Source organism: Platalea leucorodia (assembly GCF_965183815.1).
Source record: "Platalea leucorodia genome assembly, chromosome: 10".
Taxonomy (NCBI): Eukaryota; Metazoa; Chordata; class Aves; order Pelecaniformes; family Threskiornithidae; genus Platalea; species Platalea leucorodia.
Window position 1 is genome coordinate 8,494,152 of NC_138832.1, and position 12,510 is coordinate 8,506,661.

Here is a 12,510-nt window from a genome sequence, read left to right on the forward strand (position 1 = left end):
CCCCATGAGGCCAGACCCAGGCCTTCACCAGGGGCCCTCCATCCTGCTCTGCCACTGAATACGGGGCCCCTTTGGCCCCTTCTCTTGGCTCCCCAACAGCCCCTTTGCACGATCCAACGCAGGCAGCACTCGTGTCCTCCAAGCAACAGAGTTTGGCTCCAAATGATCATCAATGTGAAAAACCACAAAAAAAAAAAAAAACAGCTTAACCTTCACAGCCCAAAACACTGCTGCAGCTGGGGGTGCCCTGGCGGCGCCCGTTCGCTGGGGGCTGCTCCTGCCGACCACTCCGTGGCACAAGAGCCCAAAGCAACAGGGGGAGAAGTCTCCCTTGCCCCCAGGCAGGGATGCATGCGGCAGGTTTGGCCTCCTAGAAGAGATGGAGGCGGCTCCTAGAAAGAGACGGAGACCCTGCCCTGAGCAGGGAAAAGGGCTGGGGGGGAGCTGGCACTGAGCAAGGGGTGCCGAGGCAAGGCTGGCACCCAGGCACACAGTGCCTAACTGAGGAGGGGGATTAAAACCAAAACAGAACAAAACAAAAAAACCCCAAAGTAGGGCACGGAGATGCTAGGACGGGCTTGTCACCCGAGCAGCCACCATGCACAACCACGCTGTCCTCCAGCCCTGAGCTCAGTGGCACAAGCTGGTGAGACCCACTTGGAAACCAGCATTACAACCGTTTTTTGAGGAAAACAACAAAACAAAATCTCATTTCTTATACAAAACTAAAAAAAAAAAATATATATTTCTTAGTGATTTCAGTGTGTCTTGAGCCGTGCAGCCACCTTTCCCAGCAGATGACTGTGCCACTGCTTGTTCCTTCTGCTGCTCATCCATGACCCTCCCTGTGCTGGCCCTGCTGATGTGCCCCATGTACTCATCACCCTCACATCCCCTTCTCCCTTCTTTACTCAGAAAGAAGAAAAAAAAAACAAAAAAAACAGTTCAGACACCATAAAATCCACAGCACAAGGAGTGACAGAGAGGCCCCACATCAAGGGAGAAAATCGGTGTATTGATGACCTTCAAACTTTCCACGGGGAGAGGAAACCTGCGCCCGCCATGGCACCGGGCAGGGGCCAGGGAGGAGAACAAAGCCGCCCAGGAGAGGGCCACAGCTGGATGGTAGCAATCGCATCTCCTCCCCTCCCACACACTACCTCGCGTCTGAATCCCACGGGCTATTTTTGGCAAGTGAAGAAACAGAGGCAAGAAACAAAAGCCCCGGGAAAGGCAGCAGCACGGGCAGGGGAGGCGGCAGTTGGCATCCGCTGCTCTTGCTGCAGAATTTATTGAGCTGTTTTATGCCTTTTTGGTTGTTGTTTCTTTTCTTCTCCCCTTTTTAATTGTTTTCCCAACCATACATGAAAATCTATTTCTCCTTGTGATTTGCAGCTCCCAGATCCCACCTCAGTGATTTGGGTTGGGGATCGCAGCCTGGCCCAAACTCTCTGGCAGGTTCTCCTGGCCACCAAAGCCGGGGGGCTCAGGGCCATGATCACGGTTTTCCCTCATCCATGACTAACAGCATTTCTGCTCCCCAAGGTTTTGAGCACCCAAGAGCAACCACGCACGTGCTCCCCTGCGCTCTCCCTCCCTCTCCCCACCCACTCCATCCCAGCCGTCTTTTTCCCCTTTCTCAGACCATGCCAGTTGACATGGTCTTCGGTTTCTCCTGTGGCTCCCACCCACACTCCCACCCCTGCCAGGCACCTCCACTTCTACACAGAGGTTCAGGGCTCTCTGGCCACAACAAGCCCAGCCTGCAGGGGCTGGCTGGATTTCAGCAGCAGCAGGGATGTGGTCGGACCCACGCCACCGCAGGAGGTGGCCACCCAGCCCCTGCCGCCCCACGTGCAGTGGCCACAGGATCCTACCTTGTGCAGCATTCGTCCCCCAGCTCTAAAGTAGAGACATGCCTGCAGGCTCCATGACCTTAGGGCAGGCAGGAATAAACCTCTTCCAGCCAGGTGTCCTAAATCCCCTTAAATTAACTCCCACCCCTCTGCTCCACAGCTGTGCTGGTGCCTCGCTGCCTTCCCAGGGCAGGGCAGTCCCTGCTCCCTCTTCCAGCCAAAATGCCCCTGGCGCTGCCCAGCCCTGGCACCCCAACATGCCCCAAGGAGTGGGGTGAGATGGCTGCCCCCAGAGGCTTTTGGGACTGGCTGTCCCCACTGTGCCCCCCACTGCCCTCTTGGTCCCCAGACCCCAAGCAGGATCCTGGGAAATCCCAGCCTGGGGCTGAGAAGGGTGAGCAGCCTTCAAAGCATAGAGAGGACCCTATCTCTTAATAGTAAAGATATAATATAAGATAAGATAAGATATAAATAATAGTAAATATATCTCTTTATAGTAAAACCAGACTGGCTCAGAGGTCTCCTCTACTGATTTTGGGAGGGGGACGTGCCGGGCACTCAGCACTGCAATGAGCTGTGCAAAGACTTCTCTGTCCGTCCCAGCAGTGGTGGCACTCGGGCACCGTGTTAGGACCAGACCTGCAGGCTCCAGCCAAGCAAACCCTAAGGACTGCCCAAATCTTAAAGCTCTTCCCCTTGCAGACCTCTTGGCTTCAAGGAGTACTTCCCAGACTTTTGCACTCTGACAAGTGTGACCTGCATTACCAGCTGCTCCAGGCTTGCCACCTTTGGCACCTTCAGAAGCTTTTAAAAAATGCTGCATCAACATCCTTGTGCCCTGCTGTTGCTCAGCGCACCTTCCCCTTGGGCCAAGCTGGAGAAGAGGGTTGGGGAAACCCCAGTGTGCAGTGTCACCCAGGTACCCCCTGCCCGAGAGGGGTCCTGCCCGTCTGCACAGTCCTGCTCTCCTGGAGCTCCAGGAAAAGTGCTGCTGTGGGCACGTCCTCATCGAGGACAGCCAGAAGATGCTCTGCACATGCATCTTGGAGTGCTTGGGAAGAAGCAGTTGGTTCTGTCACCCCCATGCTTTCCTGGTCCTCCTCCTAGGGTAGGAGGGGTCTCAGGAGAGGAGGCAGGTCCAGATTGGATGGTGGTGGCCAACACCCCTTCTACAGGGGAGTGAATTGGTCCACAGGCAGAGGATCCTGCAGACTTGGGAAGAGGACAGTCTGGCGAGCAGATTTGGGTCACCAAGAGAGGAGCACCGCTGGTGCCTTACCTGCACTCTGGCTTGAAATCAGCAGTCCCCCCTTGGCCACCGATCGCCCCTCTGATGCGGGGTGATTGTCACCGAGTGTGAACCCAGCCAAGGCAGTGTCACCCTAAGCAAGAAGGCTGGTTGAGTTTCATAGATAGGCATGGGTGGAAAAAAGGGGGTTCTCACAATAAAGCAGACAGTTAGGGTGGCAACGATGCATCACCAGCAGCTAGCACGTAAGGACAGCGCTTGGCTGATTGATTCCCTTAGAGGAGATGTTCCTAAGCCTTTTAATGTTTTTCCGTTGATGTTCTGTAAGCAGATTGGTACGGGAGATATGTATGAACCTAGCTTGGCTGGAGCGCCCTGAGCCATCCTACGTTGTTAGGAAAGAAACGATGATGGTAGAGTTTGCTAAATAAAGCTCTTGTGACATAACGGGGACATCCACCCTGCCAGGCGCGCGGGGCATGGTGGACCCAGACACACAACACCAGCAAAAGAGAAAAATCAAAGTGCATACAACAACAGCTTCAAACTTTGTTCAATTTGTGTTCTCAGGGCCCCTTGGCCCTCATTAATAAATAACAAAATATACAAATTAAGAAACAAGAAAACCAAAGAGACAGAGGAACATAAATACGGGAAACAGGGAAAGCCACTTTGCTCAATAAAGTCGGGCTGGACCCCCAGCTCGGGGCAGCTCCCGCCTCACTACAGCTTGAAGATGCCAAAGTAGGTGCTGCCGTGGCTGTAGTTCACTCGCGTTGAGTCTGTCACGTTGACAAAGACCATGTCGCCTTCCCGGAGCTTGAAGACACCTCCCTCCCGGATGGACTGGAGGTCGCAGAGAGACGTGGAGGTGCTATGTGTGTCTAATCCCTTCAGCAAGAGCCGGTCCTCTTCCATGGGGAGATACAAATAAATATAGAGGGTGAAGGGTGCCGAAGTCGCTGCCTTGGTGCAGAAGCTGACTTGAGAGTAGATGTAGTAGAGCCCTGCTTCCTTCACCTTCAGTTTCCCATCCTGGTAGGATATCGAGTTGTTGTTCATGGGGCCATACATCGTCATCTTCCACTCTAGCACTGTAGGGGGAAAGCACAGCAGATGAGCTGGGAGAAGGAGACATCCTGTTTGGCAGGCTGATTTTGGGAGGATGCCCCACAGATATTTGGCAACACAGCCTCTGTCTGCTGCGGGGTGTAGGGGTGCGTCCTGCCCATCCCCAGCCCAGGGGAGCAGGGTCCCCTTCCCCGAGGCTAGGACACGTTTAACCCATGTTTCTGGTCACTGGCCTTGACACCCTTGAATCAATTATGCAAGCAGAGGAGCATTTTGCTCCCTTCATCCAACCAAGTGGAAATGCTTAGGGTGGAGGATTGCACACAGTTGCCACCATGGGCCAAACATCCCCCATGTCTGCCGCTGTAGGGTTGCTATCTCCTTGGCTTTCAGTGGCACAGCCTCCGAGCCCTCAGAGCACTGCCAAAACACACTGCAGCTCCTGTCTTCAGAGGCACCCATCCCAGGGCACATAGTTTTTCCAAACTGGGTGCTGCCTTTCCTCCAAAGTCCCTTGTCCACTTGGCCTCTGGAGAAGGTGAGACTTCACCAAGGAAGCGCAAAAATAATTGTCCCGGAGTTTTGGTCCCTGGCAGGGTGCAGAGCTGGAAGGGTTTTGCATGGCAAGTGCTGCCGCCCACCACAAGGACCACTGCCCACGTAGACCTGCTACTGGCATGGCTGTTGGGGCACTATCTGTGTCATCCAAGTAGCTCATGAACATGCGCTCCCACTGAAGTTGCTGCAGATAAGTCAATACAGAGACCAGGAAACCATGGCCATAGGGGCTGAGCTCAGCTACAACCTCTGGGAGGGATTTTGGACCTCCACCTTCCCCAGCCTACAGAGACGCTTGCGAGAGCATCAGGGGTGAGCAACCCAGCTCCGTGGGGAATAATGGGTTCGGCTGTCCCAGCCCAGAGTCCCAGTCCCCACAGAGGGGTGGCACGGGTGGTCCTGGGGGAGCCACGCAGCCCATGGTCCATGCCTGTGCATCCCACGGGGATGCTTCCTCTGTGCCCGACTGCAGAGCCGAGCTCCAGGCAGCTGTTGCTCTCTGGGCAATTTCAACCTGCTTTATAGGCTCAACAAATGCTTAAGCAGGGAATTTTAAAATGCAGTGAGCGTCTTGCTTCTTTGATCTTATCTAACACTAAGCTTTCCACAGGTAGACTGAGCTCTGGGTGAAATGCTGCGTCAGAGACGGAAAGAGCAGTTACCGATTACTGGCAGTTACTCCTGAATTAAATCAAACGTGCTCAGTTGCGAAATCCTTGCCAGATTGCGGGACTGACCTTGCAAGCTCTTACTTGCTTCGGTAATCCTTGCTTTTGCAGGATGTCCCTTAGCTAAGACTACGCTGGGGGACGGAGCTGCGAGAGCAACCACAGTCTGTGCAGAGGCAGGCACGAACGCGAATGGACTCCCTTGCGTTTCTCAAACCTAACGTGGCCATGGCTGTGAACAAGTGCAGCTTGCCTAAATCAGTTTGAAGCTATCCATGTTGCAACTGTAAAGTCACCAGCCAGCCCATATCGCTACCAGGACCACTACAGCCGAGCAGATCGTTAGATCAGCAGATACAACATGCCAGCAGAGCCCTCCTGCGGCAGCCACCCCAGCAGGGCATTGCCAGGAGAGCAAAAGCGTTGTGTTTTGAATCCAAAAGAGAAGCAAGAGGTTGGTTTCTTTAAATACAAATAGTTTTCCCCTCATAAAAAAAACTGTAAAGATTAAGCCATTGTGGTGTATTTCTAGGAAGGCATATATAAGGCTACTGAGGACAACCAGCGTGGGAGGCGCGAACTCTGTGTGGCACAGGTGCACGTGGTGAGGTGACCATGGGGAGGTTCGCTGTGCTCTGGGGACACGCTCTCATGCTGGAGTTGGATTGTCCTGGTCCCTGCCCTTACACAGCAGGATTGCAGGGTCCGGCCAGGGGATGCACGCTGCCGTGCCCCGCTGGCTCCCTGGCCAAGGCAGTGTCGAGCAGGACTGTCTTACCTGAGACTGCCTTGCTGTTCTTCTGACCTGCCAGGTGGGCTGCGATCGGCCGCCTCTTCTCTGCTGCAATTCGGAAAGGTCGGTGTTATTAATGCCTGGGCACCCGCTGTCCCCCCCGGGCAGCACAGCTCCTCTGCAGGGACCACGGCACCTCCCACCCTTGGTATTTCTCTATGGGCCAAATCCAGTTCAGAGGCAGTCTCCAAAGTCCCCAGCTTTGACTTAGGCAGGATCTGGCCTCTGCTCAGCAATGACACTCAGTTGCCTTTGAGGTGGAGCCCCTGAGGGATAAAGCCTGCCAAGGAGACCGTGCCACCTCGCCCACCGTGGGAACAGGACCTGAATGTGGCTGCCCCTTACCTGCCACGGACGTCTCGTTCTTGTGCATCAAATGGGGATGCTCATGTTGCTCATGGCCTGCAATGTGAAAAGGCCACAGATTTAATTTGGGGTTCATTTTCATCGACTTCAGGCAACGTGGCACTCAGAGCCGCCTGCCCTGGTGAGACAGCCATGCCCAGTGCCCCCCTCTGCCAGCCCCATGCCATGCACAGCCCTACCCCCATGGGGATGCTCCAAACCCCGACCCTGGCCCCTGACTCCATGCCGTGCCCTGGGGCACCGGCGAGCTCTTGCAGGGTGAAGGAAACCCCTTCCCCAGCCAAGCTACTCCTGCCCCCAGCAAGCGATGGGTGCGCTGGTGGCACCAGCATACTCACCTCTCTGCATTTCAAACTTGGGCTGCCCTTTACTGGCTCCCCCGTCCTGAAACAACAGCAAAAATATATGTATTTTTTTTAAAGATATACAAATCAATGATTTTGAAAGCCTCTATGTAAAAGATGCTCTGGCCATCGTGTGGGTTGATGCTATTTGGCCCTGACAGCCTAGACAGCTCTCGGCGGAGGGTACCCGCAACCGCAGAGCCCTTCCAGCACCTTCCCCAGCATCGCATACGGCCACGGGCTGACCGGCTGTTTGCAGCACGGGGTTTGTAGGGGGTATGATCTTAGGTTTTATGCAATTAAAATGATGTGATGGGGACAGTTTATCTGAAAAAAAAGAAACAAACAAAAAACCTTTTCATTTAAAACCATGTCGGAGAGCCATGCTGTAGGTGCTGCCCACGAAGCCAGGCACGTCCCTGCCCCTACAAGAAGGGGTTTTCAGGACCGCGGAGCAGGGCCCAATTCAGACACAACTTTCTGTTGCCAGTTGGGTACTGATGCAAACCTGAAGGTTTAGCTGAGGCATTTGCTGTCATCAAGCACTGACAACGAGGAAGAAATGTCCCTCTCCTGCCTGCTCTGGCCAGCACAGCCCCTCCTAAACAGCGAATTCAAGGGCTGAGCAGGCTGAGAGCACCTCGTCGCTGGCGAGGCAGCCCTCAGCCGCTCCAGGAGGACATCACAGTGCAGGGTGGCTCTTTCGCCCCCAAACACGAGGAGCCACTGCCCCAGTTGGAGGTGCCATCCCTGAGTCCGTGGGGTGGCATTTGCACAGCGTCTTCCTCTTCCTCGCCGGCTGCCGGGAGCCGTGCTGCCTGGCCCAAGCCTTGCACCGTCATCAACACCTGGGCAAAGTGGGTGTAAAAGTGCTCCCGGTGGCAGGTGGCTGCAAGCATCCTCACAGCCCCGTGGCACAGGATCAGAGCAAGGTGCCAGACAGCAGAAAATCAACGTTTTTCAGACCGGGATCAGAGCGCAGAGCCAGGGTGGCTGCAGCTCCATCCCTCCCACCGCAAGCCCCGAGCATCCCTTGGCATGCTGCAGCTGGACGTGCTCTGACCAAGATCATTTTGAGAAAAAAATGGATGAGATTTTTCAATGATAGCAATATAGTGTAAAAAATATAGTGTAAAAAGAATATACTGTAAAAAAGGGCATGTGCTATGCAGCCCCAAGGTAAAGGGCACCCATGGTTTTAAAAAAAAACTTGGGGTGAAGCTGTGTGTGTGCCTGGGAGCCCCCCCTGCACCTTCAGCGGAGTCTTTATCCGCCTAACAGCAGTGTACCTTGCACTGGAGGTCCTGGAAGCCCTTTAAAATCTTTTCACAGTCCAATAATGTCGACTTCTGACCTTCTGCCGTCTGACATTTCTGTACTTTCCTCAGGAAGATGTAATCTTCATTTAAGCTCAACACCTCTTCCATCTGCCAGTGGGAGAGAGAAGAGAGGGTGAGTGAGATGCTACTGCGAAAGCTGCAGCGGCCAGCAGCGGAGCCACGCTGTATTCCTGCTAGCGATAAATCGCAGCCTGGAAAGCTCAGTGTTGGTTGTTCAGCATCAGGATAAGCCAGGCAGACACACTGCGGGTACTAACCACTCCCACCAGCTGCTCGGCACAACATCTGCACCCAAATCCGCTGTGAATTGCACCCACGAAGGCTGACCCTGCTTGGCAATGCTGGATGAGAGGAGGATTGCTCAGGAGCCCTTCCAATTTTCTATCACCTTGACAATGAATTTAAATTTCCCACTCCAAAAGGCAGGTGGCAAATATCCACCCACCTGCATTTACAGACAGCAGCACAGAGTGGCTCGGGGCTCACTGCTGCTGCCCCAGTGGCCCCGGCAGGCAGCTGGGATGCTCGCTCGGCCCCACACTGCCCTGCCCATGCCGGCTGGCTTTTCGGTTTTTTCGGCTAGCTTATTGACTAAAAGAGCTGCCAAGAGACCAAAACGACTTGTGGGTTGGGGCTGAATTTTGCCAAGATATTCAGATTAAAAAAATTAGATCAAAAAAAATCAGAAAGCCAAAAAAAGAATAAAAATATATACATATATATATATAAACTGATTTTTAAAATTACACCTGTTTTTTGCAAAAACCTAACATTCAGCTAAACAGTAGAGAGAAGTGCAGACAGACATGAGGACACATAGCCTGGCAGAGCGCTCAGTGCAGGCAGCGCTGGGATGCGGAGGGTCAGGTTTGAAGCTCTGCCACAAGCTCTGAAGGCAACTGAAATCCTCCTGCCACCCGCGACTGCATTTTGGCTGCCTCTGATCCTCTGCCACGGCCCCGCGCAGTCACATTTCGCTCCGCTGGGGACCCTGCATCACCCCTTCACCCCAGGCTGCAACCTCCATGTGTCAAAGTCCCCTTCCATCCCCCTGACTTTTAAGCTCCTCTAGCTCAGGATTGCTCTCCACCCTTGAAGATCAGAAGTCACCCACTTAAGTGTCAATTTAAGTTGAGACAACACATTTAAAAATCAGTAATGATGATCTTATCATTGTATCTGGTAAGGAGAACTCACTCTGGGTTTTAGACACATTTCATTTCTTTAGCTGGTAATCTTCTCTGGTTTGGAGGAAAGTAGCTTTAGATCGATGATTTTAAGCATCGTGCAGTGTGGCTGCAGTCATGACAACCTCAAAAACAGCTTTTCAGTTTTTAATTTTTTTGGTAAATATTGTCCCACGTATGGGACGGGATCACTGATACTGTGTCTCGTCAAAAAAAGATAAAGTACGAAGATCCACTCTTTTCTTCCCTAAACAGAAATACAGTATCTGAAGTGAAATGTTGGCAAAATTCATACATGCAAACACTAAAACAACTTTCATTTCTGGACCCCTCATCCTCGCGATTAGTGTCGCAGTGCTGCCACGTGCTATGGCACCAAAAAAACCACCAGCGAGCCTAAAGTAGCCACTTGTGTGTTTAAGCCACACTCTCCTCTCCCCGGACTGGCCATCAGCTGCCAGGTTTGCTATTAACGGCTCTTCTTGACTGATCCATTCTCGTTTTGTTAATGAAGGAAACAGATCTCTTCCGCAGCGTACATTTTAGTGGTAAATTAAAGCAGAAAGGAGAACACAGGTGTAATAAATGCCACTCCGGCATCCATTCAGGGGTCAGCATCATCTTCTACCATGTTCATCCTCTTGGTGAGCACATCTCGCCACGGCTGAAGGCAAATCGTGTTAGCAATCCAGCAGAGACAACCTTATTTTTACACTTACCTTATCCATCTTCATGTGAAGATACAAACAGAAGAGTACGGTCCCAATAGTCTGTGCTACAATAAATACAGCGAGGAAGCCCATGAACATTTTCATGGTGCTGGGTGAGGTGCTGCTGATGGGTCGGGGTGTCGCAGGGCTGTAGGGTTCGTTCATCCTCCGTGCACGTTGCTGGGGCTCCTTCAAATGCGCTGCTTGCAAGTAGCATGAGAACTGTTGTGTGAGCACCCGTTGCTCAAGGGATACAGGTTGCAGCAACCTACACTTCCTGGAAAAAACTCTTCGTAGTGGGTAGGTTTGTTCACTACTGTGTCCCACAACAAAAAAAGGTTGCTTAGACTTTCTTCTCTGGTGCACTTCCATGCTTTTTCCTATCGTTCTACCAGAAGCAGAGAGAGGTTCTTATTCCATATATTCATATTTACCCTCAAAACACTCCGGACTATGCCCCAGTGATTTTTTCCTGACGTGGATGAAAGTTTCATGGCAAGTCATCTTCAAAGAAATGAAGACCGTGAACCCACGGGCAGAGCTGCTGAACTGCAGCTTCCAGGGCCCAGGAAGCACTCATAAAGTTGGTTATTTCTCAAAAGGAGAAGAAAGGATTTTTGCCCTCTGTTTCCTTCATGAGAAGGATGATTTTGCAGTTAAGATGCTTGGCTGAGGCAGGTGGGTTGTGCTGGTTTCTGGCCTTCCCTTGTGCTCCCCATGGGTGAAGTCTCTGCCTGGGTAGGCTGGATGATCCTTATGACCATCTTGACAGGCACTGGGACCCCAGCGCAGGCACAGCTTTCATGAACCTCAACAGACAGCAGGATTTTGGGTCTTGGTGCTTGGCCATCAGTTTGGAGACACAAGTTTTAAGCAGCTTTGTTGGTACCCCAGTGAGGTGCTCACCCTGCACCCAAGGGAACAAGCGTGCTCAGACCCTGTCCCCACTTAGCCATGTTATGTACATCTATATATCTGAGCATGAAAAAGGCTGTTGGGGATGCTGAGAACTCCTGCATCACCTCCGTGCAACTTTGGACAACCCGTGTCCCCTCCGTGTCCCCATGCCTCTTGAGCCAGCAGCAGATTCTGCTGAGGTCCTGCCCCTGAGCCTTCCCTGCCTTGACTCAGAGCTCTTCAGGCATCCAACACTTGTGCAGCCATGCACCACCGGTACAATAACTTAGGGTAAATGCAGAGAGGTCCTCACTGCTTACAAGGGACAGACCTCCTTTTCTCCATGTAAAGAGGATAAATCTGGGTTTCTGTTGGGGCGCAGAGGAGGAGGGCTGCGAGGCTGTACTGCGAGGAGGGCTGGGGCGCTGGTTTGAAGGCAGTCATCAAGCCATCATATAAAGTTGTTTTGAAAGTAGCATGCTAAAGGCAATGCTCTTATCAGATGTGCATGCAACAAGTAAAGGGTTGGATCCTGCTAGAAGCAGTGGGGTGCTGAGCAGGGCACTGATCTCCAGCAGCCCCAGATGAGGAGGGTACACAGCGCCTTGTCGGGGCTGCTCAGAGCGTTGCAGGATGGGGTCCAGCGTTTGCTTTTGCTATCTACCCACTCTCTCGCATCCTGTCCTGTGTGGTTAGAGCACTGTGAGCTGCAAATGCAAAAGCTGGTAACAAAGCACAAACATCTCTGCAACCAAGACAGCGTTTGACCTTGGCAAGTCACCGTGTTCCTAAATATAGCATCCAAATCACAACTGTGGGATGGCACCAGGGTCTTCGTGGGCAGCAATTCAGTGGCTGAGCAGAGGACAGCCCGGGGTTGAGGCCCTGGCTGGTGCTTTGGAGCTGTGTAACCCCTCACCGTGCCAGGACTGTCCCCTCTGCAACAAGGGGAGCTTTGGGATGGGGCTGCCAGCTCTGGGGCCAGCCCCCCAGTGCCACTTTTGCCTTCTAGAGGAGCGAGTAGCCCCTGGTGTCCCTGCCCCTGGGTGCCCGTGCCCCGAGGGCTGCCCAGCACCCTCGCCATCCAAGGGCTGTCTCGCTCCCCAGCTTCACTGGGGCTCCCCAGCCCCGCCAGGAGCATCCTCCTGGCAGGAGTGGGGTGGCCCAAACAGTTCTGGGGATGCGCCAAGTTGAGTGGCAAAAGGGGGTCCCCTTGGCATCAGCAGGGCTTTGGACCCAGTCCCTTGGGCTTGCAGCCCTGCTGTGTGTGGGACCAAGCCCACACACAGCCTGGGGGCATTGCCAAGCCACTGGTTTTATTCTTTTTTTAATCTTAAAATTGGCATTATCTTTGGAAAGGCCAGCCCTGGCCTCCTCACAAGGGTCTGGTCTGACACCAAGCTCCTACACACTGTCCCGGTCACGGCGAGCTTGCCACAGGCAAAAAGCCATTTCATGGTGGACACCCCCA

The 12,510-nt window shown here is 53.1% G+C and overlaps 1 protein-coding gene across 1 annotated transcript; it reads right to left on the bottom strand.

The window, feature by feature from the left end:
- Positions 1 to 3,771: 3,771 nt before the first annotated feature.
- On the bottom strand, positions 3,772 to 10,351 carry CD40LG (CD40 ligand). The gene is made up of 6 exons (XM_082323084.1): positions 10,152 to 10,351; positions 8,195 to 8,332; positions 6,900 to 6,945; positions 6,541 to 6,597; positions 6,181 to 6,243; positions 3,772 to 4,199 (listed from the first exon to the last, which is right to left on the bottom strand). The coding sequence occupies exons 1-6, from the start codon at positions 10,305 to 10,307 to the stop codon at positions 3,829 to 3,831; spliced, it is 831 nt and encodes a 276-aa protein (XP_082179210.1). The 5' UTR covers positions 10,308 to 10,351; the 3' UTR covers positions 3,772 to 3,828.
- Positions 10,352 to 12,510: the final 2,159 nt, after the last annotated feature.